Here is a 17,910-nt window from a genome sequence, read left to right on the forward strand (position 1 = left end):
CTGGTCGCAGCAGGACACGCGGCGCTTCAGCCTGAAGTGCTGTGTGAGCAAGCAGAAGCAGCCCAAAGCACTGCACGAGCAAACAGAAGCGGCCCAAAGTGTGCAAGGAGTGGAAGCAGCCTGAAGCGCTGTGTGAGCAAGCAGAAGCTGCCCAAAGCATGGGAGGAGCAGAAGTGGCCGAAGCACCATGTGGCATCCTGCCGCGAGCAGCAGCAATGGCACAATGCGCCACATGGCGTCCGGCGGCAAGTGGCAGCAAGTGGCTGCAGAAGTAGTCAAGCAGCAGCACAAGTGTCAGGGTGTGGGAGGCCTGGCTGTGGTGCTCCTATTGGTAATGTAAGCAGATGCGGGGTGCAGAGGGCAGCTTCACCACCCCTATCCCCGCCCTAGCTTGATTTTGAGGGGATGCGCCTCACCCCAAAACTAGGGCTTAGTTTTGGAGTGGGGATTATATTAGTCCCACCCCCAAAAAATCAAGCTAGGGCTTACTATCGGGCTGGGTCTTACTTTTGGGGAAACACGGTATTATTAATGTAATGAAATTGGCCCATTCTTTTCTGAGGTGCTGTGGCTTTTGCTTTAAAATAAATATTGCCAGCTCTTCTTAGGTTAGTTTCCATTCCTTTTCCAGCAAGTGGGTTATGAAGTACTTAATACAGGGATCTGTTTGTTACTGTGAAAGCCACAAAGTGGTCTATTTCTCAGATGGATCAAAAAACAGACCCCACACTTTACTAAGCAGGAGTGTTTATTTTGATGCCATGTATGTTAAATAAATCCAACTATTTTTCTGTAGCTACAGATTTGTGGGGCTTTGTTGACAGGCAGCTTTTATATCATTATAAAAGTATGACATTAATAAAATTGAGTTAAACATGAGAACCTACTATTGTCAAGTGTCTGTTTTGTAGTTCACATCTGTAACTTGATATAAAATTAAGTGTCCTTCATCTCTGCATCACAAATTCTAGGAACAGCTACCTTGTTCCCTTTACCAAATATCCTTAAGATACTGTCATGTCAAAAGACCATTGTCAAACCAAAAAATTTCAGAAGAGGAAAGACTCTTGGAAAGTTATTTTAATGATTTATTGCCAATGTTACAAAGATCAACATGGGATTAAAGAGGCAAGTGCCACACAAAAAGTTGTCAGAACACAGACACATTATAGATAACAAGGTTATTTCGGAAAGAATTAAAAAGCATTCTCAAGAGAGAAGTCACAGTTTTGTGGCACTCCCACTGGTATTGCACCATCAAGGAGGGAGATAGGCTAGAAGCTGCTGGTGTTACATGTGTGCAGGAGGTTCCTCCGGCTGTCACAGGAAGCCTGTCTCACACAGCAAAAGGAAAAGAGCTGCCTTCAGATCCTCACTTCACTGGACTGAAGAGCAGCTGTTGCATCTCAAGGAAAAGTCCAAAACAATTCTCCCTCTATATCTATACACAGATGAATGATAATTTCTTTCAAAATCACTATGCTCCATTTTCTCTTGCATGTATGGACTTTCCTTTCAAAATAGACAGTTGAGAATGTTTTATTTGGAATTTTAATTGAAGGAGGCAGAATACTCACATCATTCGTCACTGGCATAATGAGGACATTTCATGAAGAAGGGAACAGTAATGTCCCACAGAATGAGCTTAACCAACTTTTTTTATAACTTTGCTTGGAAAGAACTCATTTCTTATCACAAACACAACTGTAATAATTCCACACAGAGGCTTCTTGGAATATGTTAATTAACAGAATATTGGGAACAGAGGGAGAATGTAGGGACCGTTCTATTTTACGTTCCCTATATGAAGAAACAAACTCATGAGGAAGAACTAGGCTAGAACATTTCTTAAAGCTGTACTCCAGTTCTACCCACATTGGTTTATGGGGGAATATTTTAAAAAACCTGGCCGTAGTGTAACATCCATCCAAGAAAGAATTGTATGAAAGCCTTTCATACATACACCATTCCAAGTGTATTGAAATGGCAAATCCCAGAATTTCCACACAATGTGGCTTTTCAGTTGTAGTCCTAGCAAATCAGAAGAGAACTAAGTTGGGAAAGGTTGTGCAGTTATACCAATGTTCTTCAAACTTGACAATTTTAATATAAGGACTTCAGCTCCCAGAATTCCTCAGACTGGCTATGGAAATTTGGGGTATGAATTACATGTTAGAGTTGCCAAGTTTGAAAAACACTGTATTAGACTGGCATCTTTAAAGCTAATTCTGGTATCATTTGGAAATCCCCAAATCCTTTTAGCTATGAGGGCTTTCTTTTTAATCTTTTGGGTTGAAATATAAACAGAGAGGAACTCAACACCTTCTGGCCACCTTGCATAAAATTTCCCATGATTCTAGGTTGGCAGTATACTGTAGGACTAAACTATCTGTGTGGGGTGTCCCCCTTGAAAACTAAATATGAACATCATGCTGTTGTCAAATGTCTATTTCTACAGAGCAACAGCCTATCCTGAACCCTCCGTCTCACCTCACATCTAAGTTTGTAAAAGATCAAAGGGGCTGAAATCCCACAAATAGAAACAGTAAAGGTATGCTGGACAGACATTCACACACACATACCACCTCATTAAGGACACTGGAAATACATCCCAAATACAAAAAGCATATCTTTTATAGACATCAGCATACTGCAGTACCATTATGCTATACCTCTACTTTCAGACTTCCTCATCTCATTCAAGAAAGCCTCACTAAATCCTCAGCTCTCACATTCTTACTTCATTTATTTAAACAAACTCACTAATTCCTAGAAATATAGTGCTTGCTTTCATGCATTAATTTAAAAACTTACTAGCCATGTACATCTTTTCTCTTCAAGATCATGCAACTTCAGTGTGGCACTGCCCTTATGCTTTCAACTCAGCAGATGATACAGTTTAGATTGCCTGACAATTCCATGCAAGTTCTGAGCATGTACATGGCATCCTGGGAAATTCTTCTTAATGCATCTAAATCAATATTGTGCTTTTAAACAAGACCCTGTATATCCTGAGGAATTAAGATGTTGGGGGAAAAGACTGGATAGAATTGGAACAACTAAAGGACAATACTACTAGATACCATTATTTAATACTACCCATTAATCTTACCTCTGCTGAACTTTTCTTTATCTCTTCTCCACATAATCCTCAATGTCTAGTCACACAGAGGATAATCATTAAAATGTTGAAGTTTGAACAACAGAAGGGAGAATGGGAGAATTAGCCTAAACATCCATTCTGAGCAAATGTGTTGTGAAAAATATTCAGAAGTGCAATTACATGCAGATAATACTGAAACCTACATCTGTGAAAGCGTAATAAACAAAGATGCTATTCTTCAAGCAGATCTTTGTGGCCGGAAACTATAATTCATAATATAAAGGATAAAACAGATGCTTCCTGGTGATTTTATTTCAGTTTTTCCTAGCATGATATAGACCAAATGAGTTGGAATTGCAGCTCCCAGTAACATTGGAGACATTATGTTAAGAAGACCATTCTAGTCCATTTGAATGTTAATAATAATATAAACTTATAACAAAGATTCATCTGCAGGGGATTTTATTATTATGTATTACTTTTAGTAGACACAAATGCAATCATGGGCAATACTTAACATTGTATATGAAAAGTACAATGTCAGCAAAATAACACATTTCAGTAGAGGCTGAATTCTAGAATACCCTTGGACACATACTTTTAATTGCAATTAATGGAAGATCATGTATTACCATTACTGTATTATATTTTGCTACCCTTTCAAAAACAGATGCAATTTAGTTAACAATTAAGAGAAAAAATAAGAAAAATTATTGGTTAAGTATAATATGAATGTATATCACAACAGTCTGCAAGCAAGATATTGCTACAGTTCAGGCTAACTGGGACAAACCACTGTGGTGCATATGGAAAAAAATAAAGTCAGTTTGAGATTAATACATTTAGAAAAGTTTCTTCTTCAACTACCTGCAAAATTTTACTGACTCCCTTGCATAATAACAAACAGAAGATCCTGATTTTGGTAATATCATCTTTTATAAGACCAAAAAAATCCCTCCACCCATTTTACACATATTTGAACAAAACTTCACAGTGAGTTATTAATTTGTGTTTAGAAATGTTCCTTCCTTAGTGTTATATTCTACTGGATTACTGCAAAATTACTTGAGACACTGTGCATGAGGTGTTTTTGAAAGAAGACTTGAAGCTATAGCAATAATTATATACACAACAGTGGTAACCAAGCCATTGATCTCAAACTCAGCCAAAGATAAATACAAATGTAGAGAAGTGCAATCCAAATGCAGGAGCAAGCCTATAGGCTCTTTCTTTGCATATGATTATACATGTAAGAAATACAACACACACACACACACACACACATACCCACCAAAAAAACTTCAAGCATTCCTGCAGGTGATTTAGAAAACTCTGGAAGAATGACAGCTTCACCATGTTTGGACCATACAGAATTGTGCCCTGAAAAATACTATCTCACTGAATGCCAGTTCTGCCAGAGAAGGGTGCTTAACAACAATGCAACAGCCTCTGCTGAAGATGGAAGGGAAAATTTTGTTAAAGGGATAGGATAATAGCCAATTTCATTTCTAAATAATTTAGAATAGAACCAGGTAAACATCAGTGTGGCCAATATATACTACTTTGACAGTACATTACTTTTGTCCTATTGGGTACAGTCAGGAATTCGTGACTTAAGTGTAAATCTATCCAGCAACACTTTTCCACTTCTTGCTTGCCCTTGTATAACAAAAAAGCACATTTACAAACTAAGATTAGATCTTAGAAAAGACAAGATAAATTTGCAAACATGTCACACAGCAAACAAAAATTGCCAGCCTGGTTCTTTCATTGCTCCAGTAGTTCCACCACCCACCATATCATTCAACTCCACTTCCTGCCGGCTCAAGAAGTAGTTTATGAGCCAATTATTTGGCCTGACCATGTTTCATGTTTTGTATGTGGTGCTAAATGAGTGAGCACCACCTCCACAGCCTGGAACTTCTGATTCTTTGGTGGGATGGGACAGATTTTATATGTGACCTCATCTCCTTCTACAGGGACATATTCCCCCTCAATGCTGAAAAAGAAAAAGAGGAAGGAGTATTTCAGAGCTCTGAATAAAAATATGGAGAAAGTAATTGATGTAATTAAACTATCAGACAAGGCACAACAAATTTTAAAACAACTGCATTCACTTTAGGAAGCTTCAATGCATCATTATCTAAATAAGCAATTGCTTAAAAAATCTAACATATAGAACTATCAAAGAAAACTGTGTAAAATTTAACATCATAACAAGATGTGAATTACATTCCTCCAAACACGATGCATTTTGTAGCACTCTAATTTAGGAAGAATTCTGCCATCATAGCAGAATTAAAACATTAGGGTTTGGAATATTAGCCCAAATTTATTTTTACTAACATTTTCTATTGCATTTACTATGAAACATCTTTTAGCCAGCCAAAGATGATAAGACAAAATGGTTAATTCAACTATCTTCAATTAGAAAATTACAGTAAGATTTCTTCCTGTTCTATTTTCAATTATGTACACTGATTTCTGAGTATACTAACTGACCTGAGTGTAATTCAATTTCTTTGTTAATAATTCACTGTATCAACAAAAAAATTCTTGATGCTAACATAGACTCTCAAAAATGAAAGAATAATGTATGAGTTAGCAAACACAGGACAATACTTAATAATTTGACCTTTAGTCTCTTGAACTGACTCTGAATTTATCTCCTTTCAGTAGAATGGGTGTTGTGATTCAGGGTCAGCCTGTGGGTTCGGCAGTTGGGTCAGATGACTCAGAGGAGGAGGGGGGTGTTGAAGAGCTTGGTGAGGGGGTTGAAGATCTTGCTGATGAGAGCCCTCAGCCAGGCCCCTCCCATCTGGTCACCACGGAGACCCAGCTGTGTGAGCCTGACAGCGTGGATGAAGATGACCCACAGCTGGCCCTGTTCAAGGACGCCCGCCGCAGGAGGCAGTCAATCAGGAGTAAACAGAGGAAGGCAATGGGGCACCTCGGAAGGAGGCAGAGAGAAGCCACGCCCTGAACTGTATAAAAGGGGAATGCGTGGGAGGGCTGGTTTGCTGAAGGCAACCGCTTGATTAGTTCCTGTTTCATAGCTCCTGTTTCATGGTTGGTGTCTTGTTTTGCTCTGTTTTATCTTAATAAATTTGGCAGGCTTAATTCCAGCCTCTTGCCGTTTGTAAAGGGGTTGTCCCTGCCTTTTCTGCAGGGCCGGTAGCATGCTGGTACAGAACAATGGGAAATGATGATTTCTTTGTGTTCCTGGGACCTGGGATATGGAGCAGGGCTCTGCTCATAGTATCACCTTATCTTGATGGAATACACATAGATTTCCCTGTTTCAGAAAAGGACCTAGTTCCCCAACCCACCTAGCTGAAGCTAAGACTACCAGAAAGGCTGTCTTTCTGGTTAAGATGAGGTTAATGGGATTTGATGAGTCCAAAGGGAGCAATTATTCGAGTTCAAAAAACTGATAAAAAAATGGTGAATGATCAATGAGAAATCTTGCAGCTCTGCAGAAGCAGCATACGTAAGAGTGACCACATAAAGATGTTCCTCATCAACATCAGCTGCCTATGTACTAGCTGCTCATCAACATCAGCTGCCTATGTATTAGCTGCTAAGTCTTTTTCCCCAAGTCCTCTTATAAGAACCTCAATCTTCCAGATGCCACAAGACTAATTTGTATTATTGTTTAAGGACATGGTAGGTCTGTAAGCCAAAATGGTTTCCACTATGGCGGCTAGAAAACTAGAATGCAGGAGATATTACCATTCATTTTTTAAGCATAAAGTTGCAGCCTTCTGATTCCAAGTAATCAGTGAGGCTAGAAGAGATTATGTCTGGGCATTTTAGGAAATGGCACAAGGGCTTCTTCCTCATCTCCACTAAGGCAAATTTGAAGAACCAGTCTTCTGGAACATAATGTGGTTCACACTCATGGACTGGCCAATTGATGGGCAGGGGTCCCCATCTTCCTGAGGTATCACAAGAAACCTCTGCTCTTTCCTGAGAGAAAGCATTAATAATTCACCCTGTTAGCTGTTCCCCTTATGTACTTGGCTGATATAGAAAATAAGAATGTCTATATTCACATTATTAATCATGTGGCTTTTTTCTGAAGCGTACTTTCAATTTGATCTATTTACATAAGTTTTGGTCAGAATATTGTTTGTCCACACCACTAGGTGCCACACATTCATTTGCTGTGAAAGTGCCTTCAGAACCAATCATACATTTCCTCAAGTTGATTGATAGAGAATGTTAATGGGACCATTTGCAATGGGATCATGATCCTTGCACTGACTTTTTTTTAAATTTGGGAAGTCTATCCCACTAGACGGGCATTGGATCACCTGAATAGCTCTATGACTGGCATTCTTTACTAATGCAGTGATTGAACTTCCTTACAAATTCTCAAAATAAGGGGACAAATTGACTGTTCTGCACACCACAAATATGTACACGTGCTTGTAGACCTTTATCCTGCCATAACTGACTCAACAGAAAGTTTCTGGAGAACAGTAATACCTTATAGAAATTGAAATGGAAAGACTGCAACACAGATGTATATAAGTGATTATATACATATACTCCCATATTACACCCCTCCTGCGTGAGCTACATTGGTTACCGGTTGTCTTCCGGATGAGATTTAAGGTGCTGGTACTTACCTTTAAAGCCCTACATGGCTTAGGCCCGGGATACTTGCAGGACCATCTGCTGCCGGGAATGACTTCCCATCGCCCAGTGCGCTCACACAGAGAGGGCCTCCTCAGGGTGCCGTCGGCTAGACAATGTCGGCTGGCAACCCCCAGGGGGAGGGCCTTCTCTGTGGGAGCGCCAGCCCTATGGAACCAACTCGCCCTTGAGCTTCGGATGGCCCCGGATCTCCGGTCCTTTCGCTGCGGCCTCAAAACACTCCTTTTCCATCAGGCTGGCCTGGACTGACAGGGATTTTAATTATGTTTTTAATTTTTAACTTAATTTTAATTTTAATTTTAATTTATTCTACTGGGTCTATTAATTTAATTTCTTTTTAACTTTTGTATTATTGTATTTTATTGTTGTTAGCCGCCCTGAGTCCTTCGGGAGATAGGGCGGCATATAAGTCCCAATAATAAATAAATTAATAAATAAATTAGAGTATGTAGAAAAGCAGGAAGAATAGAAAGCAGGTTCATCTTTTTTTCTGTAAGTATCCATATGTGAAATAACATGTACTGTAGTGCATAAGAATACAATAAGGTCAATAATGGAAGTTGGGATGCAGAGAGAAAATAGGGATCCTGACTTACAAACACATAAGCCACTAAAGACATCTATGTTGCATTCCCCATAGAACTCACTCAGAAATATGCACAAATATGTCTTCTTTGCCATTCTCTGGGGTGATGAAACCATGGCCCTGGGAGCGTGAAAACTGCTTACATACACCTTTGTAGATGGGACCAGCAGAGGCACGAGCCGTCCTAAGAAAAAGAGAGGGGGGGAAAAAAGAAAAATGAAAATCAATCTGAGCTACTCTGGTATTCAGAATAACAAAGTTGAAAGGGACTTTGGGGATCTTCAAGTCCAACCACCAGCTCAAGTAGGAAAGCCTATACCATTTCAGACAAATGGTTGTCCAATCTCTTCTTAAAGCCTCCATTCTTGCTTATGAAGTATTACCTTCATTAACAATATGTAGTCCTGCTTCTTTGTGAGGATGCTTAAAGTGAGTAAAATATAAACAAAGAGTAATTGTGTTATAATAGGAAACACTGAAAAACACATTTGTACCTCTCATAAGACCAGCTAACATGTTACCCTAGATTTTTTTATTTATCTACTTCTGATATTGAGTATATATACAAGAATAGAAACCATGGCGCCTTCCAGGTTTTGTGCAGTTTAAGCTATTACTACCTTTCACCATTGGCCATGATGGCTATGGCTCATGGGAGATGTATCTGGAATTCAACATCTGGAGATTCACATGTCTACATGTTTCTAATCTCAGTCTGTTTATACTATTTCAACAATGCAATATTTTTGTATACATTAGATTCTCCAGGATTCACTATTGTCATTGTCATTTTGTATTTTTCATGAGCTGATGGACATCATTTTGCCAGTGTAGCGCTTCCCCAAAAAGAGCCATTATCCTTTTCCCAGGTGACAGCCTGACATGGCCAGGTAGACCAATACACTTGGAGTTACTGACTTTTAATTAAAAATAATAGCAGTTCAGATAAAAATCAAGCTAAAATAACACAATAATATTAAACCTTGTGGTGGACAATGTTGCTCAACTAAAGAAGTCCCAAAGACTGTCCTTTTTGGCCAAATGCTCCCTCACCAATCCTGTTGCCTTAAAAACATGTCCTCTGTGGGCCCAGAGGCCTAAGGAGCCTCCCTCTTGTGGCAGCCAGGATCCAGTCTCTAGGCCAAGATATACTTGTCCTCTCTTCCTTGGGGTGGCAATCTCTCTCCTTTCAAAGGAGTGCAGCCTCTTTTCCTCATAGCAGGTTTATTCTTTTCTCTCCCTCTCAATCCTTTTTTCCTCAGCTCCTCCATTTTGTCCTTTTCCCCTGCTGGGGACTATATCTCCAAGCCACCCTTCCCAGGGATCTTTCTTGTCCCAGTTCCAATTCCAGGAGAGGCCCCAACCAGTCAGCTAACCAGGAAACGCTGCCAGTAGAGCAGGCTACACCAGGATTATGTGTTGCCAGCTACTACTTTGAATTCTTTTAATGTTTGCATCTTCAATATTAGTAGTCTTCTTTTTCAATTGTCTTTGATTTTTCCAGGCATTAGGATTTATCTAATGATGGATGCTTTCACATTCTGTGTCCAAAATGTAAGCTTCATTCATTATTAATATTAATTCTATTTTTACTCCTACTATTGAATAACGTGTTCTTCTTGCAGACCAAAGTATTCTAACCATTGTTTCAAGCACCACAATTCAAAGGCATCCAATTTTCTTCATTCCTGTTTTGTTTTTGTTTTTAATTATATAAAATAAACAGCTTTTGGTGAGAACCAGAATTATTTTGAATACCGCAAGCCATAAAACAGATAAGAGACCTTATAATTTAAATTAGACACTAGAGGGGACTAACGTCCAGGTAAAAAAGAAAAAATCCCTTGCCTTTAGGACTGGGATTTACAAAATGACACAAAAATACTGTAACAACGGAAATATTAATAGAACAGAACAGAACAGAACAGTATAGAGCTGGAAGGGACCTTGAAGGTCTTCTAGTCCAGCCCCCTGCTCAAGCAGGAGAACCTATATCATCTCAGATAAGTCACTGTCCAGTCTCTTTTTAAAAACCTCCAGTAATGGAGCGCCCACGATTTCTGAAGGCAAGCTGTTCCACTGGTTAATTGTCGTCACTGTTAGGAACTTTCTCCTTAATTCCAGGTTGCTTCTCTCTTTGATCGGTTTCCAACCATTGTTTCTTGTCCTGCCCTCTGGTGCTTTGGAGAATAATTTGACCCCCTCTTCTTTGTGGCAGCCCCTGAGATATTGGAACACTGCTATCATGTCACCCCTATTTCTTATTTTCTTTAGACTAGCCAAACCCAAGTCTTGCAGCTGTTCTTCATATGTTTTAGTCTCCAGGCCTTTGATCATCTTAGTTGCTCTTCTCTGAACGTCTCATCTTTTTTATAGCATGGTGACCAAAATTGGTTGCTGTATTCCAGGTATGGTCTCACTAGGGTTTTATAAAGCGGTACTAATACTTCGTGTGATCTTGATTCGATCCCTCTGTTTATACAACCCAGGACTGTATATTAGCTTTTTTGGCTGCTGTTGCACATTGCTGGTTCATGGTCAAGTGATCGTCCACTAGGACTCCAAGGTCCCTCTCACAGTTACTGTTTTTGAGCCAGTGGCGTAGCGTGGGGGGTGCAGGGGGGGCCGGGCGCACCGGGCGCAACATCTGGAGGGGGTGCCCATTAAGCTCGCCGGAGGGGGACGATTCTGCTTCACCGAGGGTCGGAGGAGCGAGCGAGTGGGCGGAGCGTAGAAAGCAACCGCATTTGCTGCGCCCAGCCAGAGCGGGATCCCGTCCTCTCGCGGCTGCGGATCGCCTCCTTTCTCGGGTGGGGGTGGGGAGGCTTGGCGGCGTCTCGCCTCCCTCTCTTTCTCCCGCCGCGGCTCTCCTCCGCTTGGCTCTCAACCTGCAAGCCCGCCCCCCCCGACCCAGCTCCCGCCTCCGTCTCCTCCTTTCCCGGAGGTAAAGGTAACAACTGCAGCCGCCGCACCTGCGGCTGCTTGCTGCTCCTCCTCCTCCTTCTCCTCCTCCTCCTCCTGCCGTATTGACTCTCTGTGGCCACTCGGTTCCCCCTGCAGGAGGCGATCAGGACGCCCCCCCGACACACGTCGCCAGCAGCGAGAGTTTCCAGCCAGTCCGGCGAATCTTTGGGGCGAGGTGCCAAAGAGAAGGAGGCAGCTTGGCTTGGATAAGCAGCGTCTGGGCAGAAAATAGGTCAGGCGCCACAGCAAGTATGAACTCCTGGGGTTCAGCCTAAGCAGGCAAAGCTGCAGGGTGGGTTGGTTGGCTTTTCCGGCTTTGGAATAACCTTGGGAAGCTGAGGCATTGTAAGTTGGAAGTCATTGTTTGTTGCCTAACATGTTGGGTCACCCCACACCACATGCTAAGCCATAAACCGTGGTTGGTATCCAGGGTTTAGGACAAGATGGAGAAAACTAGCCAATTGTGGGATCATAAATCTTGATGAAGCCCATCATCGCTCCATGTGATGTATGCACTCAATCTACAAACGTAGTCCAAGCCTATTCACATCTGTTGTAAGGTCATTCTCTCGTGGGGTTTATCTTGACATCCACTAAGAGTGGAACAAACATGCCCCATTAACCATTTTCAACGCCATGTCCTCTGTCTCATCCTAAATCACAGCTGAGGCACCTTAAAGTTGCCTTGTTTCAGTTTTAAACTAGCATTTTCCCTCTTCTCCAGAGACCCTTTTTTGCCTTGAACCTAACTCAAGGGTAGGCAACCTTGGCTCTTTTATGACTCATGGACTTCAACTCCCAGAATTCCTGAGCTAGTGGAAGAGACTCGAGTGCTAAAATCCACGGGTTAGGGGGCGCAAATTACTTGCCTTGCCCCGGGTGCTGACAACCCACGCTAGCCACTGTTTTGAGCCAGGTCTCACCTAATCAGTACTTATATCATTGATTTTTCATGCCTAATGTAATTTCTCCGCATTAAACTCATTTTGTTGGATAGGGCCCATTGTTCAAGTTTGTCAAGATCTTTTTGAATCCTGAGCTTGTCTTCTGGGGTATTGGCTATTCCTCCCAGTTTAGTGTCATCTGCATATTTGATGAGTTCCCCTTCTATTTCCTCATCTAAGTCATTGATGAAGATATTGAAGAGTACCGGGCCTAAGACGGAGCCTTGTGGTACTCCACTGCTTATTTCTCTCCATGTGGGTGTAAAAGAGATCTTCAAAGAATGGGGGCCTGAAATTAGTAGCCACAATAGTAATGTCTGCTTTTATGGATAGACTATGGATGGACTAATGAAGGACTGACAGAGGTGAAGCAAATTTTGCTGATACAAAAATAATGGAATCAGAAAAACTGAATTTTTAAAATGTGTGGATTATAAAACAGATGAAGCATTCAAACTGAAAACAACAAATGAAAGGGAAAAGTGTGAATTACAAAACAGAGAAGAGACAAATGTTGAGAACATTTTACTGCATTCAGAAAAGAAGCTGGTTAAGGTTTTGAAAATCAAAGGGAAAATATAATAGACAAGTAAAACATTGACCTAGATAAGGACTTTCCTTCTCACATTTTTTTATCTTATTGCTAATATTAAAATACAAAATGAAGAAAAGAAAAAACAACCATCAAACTAACATTAACAATACAAAATTAAAAAATGTGCACAAAAAATAACCAATGATGAATAATTCACACTGACATTAAATATAAAATCTTAACCCTGGTTGAATGCTGAAAAATACATAAAAATATCTGATATATTCTTTTCCCCTTACATAATAGGTGCACAAATAATTATAACTTTCCTATCATCTATATTTAATACTATGTTACAATCCTCAAAAATATGTCCCTGATGTGGAAATTTATCATTCAAATTGACCTACTGTTTGCTAAAAAAAAAACAGCAGCCAACAGGTAACCCCAAAAGTAAAACTAATCTTCAAAGCCTTCGGTTGACCTGAATAAGGACTTTCCACTGAATTTACAAAAAAGATCTGCTAAAGCAGATCTAGCCTTGCAGATAGGTGGCGGCAGCAATGGGAAGGGAGAAGGTATGGCTCTGCGGGAGCAGCAGGCAAGCATGCACATATGCACAAGCAGCTCCATTTGTCCAAGGGGCAGGCGCTCATACCCGGCACTTGCATAAATGGAGCGCTGTGCACTTGCGCTTGCCTGCCACTTGCATGGCCCGGGGGTTGGAGACCCCTGTGCTAAAGCCAAAAAGAAGCCTCTGTAATGGAAAAAGAAAGACATCTAAATGAATTAAGATTGAGATTGTTAGAAGTAAAAAAAAGGAATATAAGATTAGTTTGTGTGATCAATATTAAAATAAGACATGTTTTTGTAAAGCTCTGGTAACTCTTTACAGACATTTTGTTAATATCAGCACTGAAAAATGGATGATTTATAGTTTTGCATATAGAAGGAATAGGCTGGGGCAGGGGTAGGCAACCTCGGCTCTTTTATGACTCATGGACTTCAACTCCCAGAATTCCTGAGTCAGCATAGCATAGCTGACTCAGGAATTCTGGGAGTTGAAGTCCATGAGTCATAAAAGAGCCGAGGTTGCCTACCCCTGATTTAGATAGCTCTTTGTAAATGTGGGTTTGTGAGCTATCATTATTCCTAGGGGTTGCAGTATTCTGGCAGCCATTTCGAACGTTCCTTTGATGTAAGGCAGGACTTGTTTTTGTGTTGTGTTTGGCTGTGTATTTTGTCAGGGTAAGCATCATATTAGGAAATAAATAAGCATCATATTAGGAAATAAACTCAGATAAGCATCATATTAGGAAATAAAAGAGCCGAGGTTGCCTACCCCTGGGATGGGGAAAAAAGAGATATCTAAGCTTAAGGGGATGAGTTAGCTTTTTTTTTACTTGTGATGAAGACTGGAAGCCATTTCTTTACATATTTCTTTTCTTTCGATTCTACTTCTTCCCTCTTTTTGTTCTAGTTTTCTTTTTCATTCTTTGTACTTTTTTTCCTCTTTGTATTTTTTTCTCTTTATATTTGCTTTTACTATTGTACTGGAAATTAAAATTAAAAAGTTTCCTTAACTGATCTAATTCACTACCTTGGTTCCTACCGATTACGAACTGTTAATGGTACAGGTGGTCCTTGGCTTACAACAGCAATTGGCTTACAACAGATAAATGACAGTTGTGAAATGGAATTTCCTGTGACTGTGTCACTTAGCAATAGCAATCCTGGTAGTCTCAGTTGCTGAAATTAAACATGACTATGCGGACCATTAAGCAAGGACCTCATGTGACAGTAACTTCTGACATCCTGCCAGTTTCCCCACTGATATTGCTTGTGTGAACCTGGTAAAGAATGTCAGAACTTAGTAATCACATGACTGTTTGGATGCTGTGATAACTGAAACTCCAAGCACCCATCATACCGTAAGTCATTCTTATTCAGAGCCATTGTAATTCTGAATGGTTGTTTAATGAATGGTCATAAGTTGAGGACTATTTGTACTTCAATTGCATCAATTTGAAAGGTTTTGGATAGTATGGCTAGTAGTTCATAAACTTTTACACATTTTTGTTAGCAATATTTTCTAGAACCCATTCAACTATGTCACATCTTTGGCTGTATCACCTTTTTTTTCAATTAGACAGATATTCCATTTACTCATATCATATTTTTCACCAATACATCTTTGTGTTTGTTGTCTTTTATGGAGTCTACCTTTGTGTAATAGATTTTCTTAACTTCCAAGATCTCCTTAAACAAATCTCTTATTTTTCCCTTTTGATTGTTATATCTAAATATGCAATTCAAAAAAAACTCGTGTCTTCTTGCTCTTCTCTAGAACTTGATGTTTAGTTGGCCAAATACATTTCTGTTGCCTCTCGTTTTCCATTCTTTTCAACTACTTTCAATATATTACAGACAGTTGTTTCACCTTCTTTTGTTCTTTCTGCATATCAGGATATTTCTATTTTATTCTAGCTTTACAAATGTTATAGCACATGTTACAAACATCAGTTCAGAATTTTCATTCATCATATCTCCTACACAAAATATTTTATTCATCATCATTGTATAATCCGAGAGCTGCTGAAATTGTATGATGAATGTTTTTTTTCTTTAATTTAAACTGTAATTTATAAAGGATTCATGAACTGAGCTGCAGTCACACCAGGTCTTGTTTTTGCTGGCTGAAATTACAGCATATATTTTCAGTCTGATTCAGTTATATGTAAAGCCATATTTTAGATTACAAATTAATCTAAAATCTTTTAGGTGACTAAAAGAAGGAAACTGTTATAAATGTTAAATTGCTTCAGCAGCTCTTTTAGTTTGTCTCCTGCTTCCTTTCCATACTAAAGCCAACTTTTCCATTATTCCAGATGTTATTTCAGTTTTAGCCCTGCAATCACCTATAAAAAGAATGACATTTTGGAGGATGTTACATCAATAAAGCACTGTACATTATCATAGAACTATTCAACTTCTACTTCCTCTACACCTGTGGTATTGGATCACCACAATATTGACTTTTATATGAATAATAATGGCTACCCCACTTCTGTGATTTCTCATCCACGTTCATTCTAATACTCCTCTGATGGAAAGTGATCTATTCCAGTACATTTCAGTTTGTTCATTCCCACAAGGTTAATATTCTTTGTTGACAACATCAAGTGTATCTTGATTTATGGTTCTGATGGTCCACATACTAATGATGTATGTAACAATAGTATCAAACTTGCATTGTATCTCTGGACATCTAAGTGACTGGATGTTCTTTCAGCCTTAATCTAAAACAGCTGCACCAGTATTATTACTACTTGCCCTCTATTCTTCCCCAATAGCTTACTGTATATGATACCTTCTAACCTGAGACATTCAGCTTCCAGTATCGTGTTGATATTGTCTTGATTGGGAATATCCATTTGGTTTTCTTGAAAGAATATTGAAGTGGGTTGCCATTTCCTTCTCTAATGGAATGTAGTAGTCTGATTTCTCATGTATAACCTGCTCCCGTATGTGAACTTCCAGGATTAAATACACTGAAATGGCAATTGTATACAACAAAATCATGGATTAAACAGGACTATGACCTGGCTCTTATGATAACTTTTGTGAAATATGGGTGAAATTTGGTATTGTCACTGTGTGGGGAGCTGAATAATTAAAGTTATCAAAAAAGCAGTGTTCAACTCTTTCTCTAGGATCATAATGTGTAGAGAATCAGGGAGAAATGGATCAGAACTACATTCACCAGGGAACAAGGACAGAGATGCTTGCAGACCTGACTGCAATTCCTCACTTTTTCCGGCCTCAGCTAATAGGCTCCATGTCATCAAATTCTAAAGTGAAAATCCATACTTCTGGTCAATTTTGAATACTTACGCAGAATAAGTCCTCGTTCTTTTTGTGGGAAGAGGGCTGGGTAAGTCCCGAAGAAGATGACTTCCCCTCTCACAAATCCGGCTTCCCTCTCTGTTGAATGGGAAAATAGGCCACACAGGTGACTTTGGAGAGTGGAGAGGTGGTACTGTAGATTGAGAGGTCTGGTCAGATGACATGGTGTGTATGTGTGGGGGGTCTGTTTCCTGGAATAAGAGAATTGGTGTCAGTGGAAAATTAAATGAACAGCAGTGCTCAGCTTTTAACTTTGATTTGCAGTGCAAGACACAGGCAAAGGAATAAGTTGCCTAAGGATTTTTTTTAAAGAGCATGGTAATTTTTATAAGAAGCTACAACATTAATGTAATTCCTGAAATAATTCATTGTGTATACACACACACACATTTGATTTATTATCATTCATCATTACTATATTAATAGTACAAAGGAAGAATCACTCTAAAACAGTAAGGGATGAGCCAGGCTGTGAGAACACTAGAGCGCTATACAATGTGTGTTTACAATGTATCCCATTTAATGTTGGTTACAAACTCTGGGAATTCCAGACCCAAAACACCTGAAAGACAACAGGCTGGGGAAGACTGTTCCAATAGACCCTAAAGTTCCCTTCTCCATCTTTCCCCCTCTCTCTGTTGTCAGGGAATAGTCATACTGTAATAATAATAATAGGCACCTTGGGTGCAATTCTAAAACATCTACTGTACCACTTGAACACCACTGGCATTGCTAAAGCCACTATTAGTCAGCTACAAAAGGCAGCTTTACTTTGAAACACATCTTTTAATGCTATCAAACAACATCTGCCTATCCCAGGTCTTGGGAAAGACTCAGATGGTGGACAAAAATGCCAAATCTAGTCTAAACATCTGGCTGACTGTACTACCAGCCATAATTTATTAAACTTGTATGCAGCTTGACTCTCAATTACTTAGCACACCTTCACCCTAATCTGGTTGCTCTTATATCCTAAACCATCTCCTTCCCAATTAGGCATATCTTTACTTTGCATTCTAAGATATAGCCACAGTAATTAAAAGCAATGAGTTCTTTTAAATTATTTTTACTTTCATATCTAGCAACTATCTTCATCCTCACCATTCACAGTCTGATGTCTGGAAATTAGACAAGGCATCATGCAAAGCCATGATTTAGTTGGTTTGTTTGGGCTGGTTGTTGTATGAACTCAGCCATATTTGATATGATT

General features: G+C 39.7%; 1 protein-coding gene across 1 annotated transcript; it reads right to left on the reverse strand.

The window, feature by feature from the left end:
• Window positions 1-1,072: 1,072 nt before the first annotated feature.
• Window positions 1,073-16,875, reverse strand: CSDC2 (cold shock domain containing C2). Its single transcript, XM_083365722.1, has 3 exons — window positions 16,689-16,875; window positions 8,413-8,535; window positions 1,073-5,102 (listed from the first exon to the last, which is right to left on the reverse strand). Exons 1-3 carry the CDS (start codon window positions 16,862-16,864, stop codon window positions 4,940-4,942), a joined length of 462 nt encoding a protein of 153 aa, XP_083221848.1. The 5' UTR covers window positions 16,865-16,875; the 3' UTR covers window positions 1,073-4,939.
• Between the last annotated feature and the right edge of the window lie 1,035 nt (window positions 16,876-17,910).

The sequence above is a fragment of the Vipera ursinii genome, assembly GCF_947247035.1.
Source record: "Vipera ursinii genome assembly, chromosome: 6".
Lineage (NCBI taxonomy): Eukaryota > Metazoa > Chordata > Lepidosauria > Squamata > Viperidae > Vipera > Vipera ursinii.

Coding starts and splice junctions, on each gene's coding strand:
- CSDC2 (XM_083365722.1), bottom strand. CDS start 16,864: ATGTCATCTGACCAGACCTCTCAATCTACAGTACCACCTCTCCACTCT. Junction 8,536..16,688: donor AGAACGAGGACTTATTCTGC/GTAAGTATTCAA, acceptor TCTTTTTCTTAG/GACGGCTCGTGCCTCTGCTG. Junction 5,103..8,412: donor ATATTTGTGCATATTTCTGA/GTGAGTTCTATG, acceptor TTTCTTTTTCAG/CATTGAGGGGGAATATGTCC.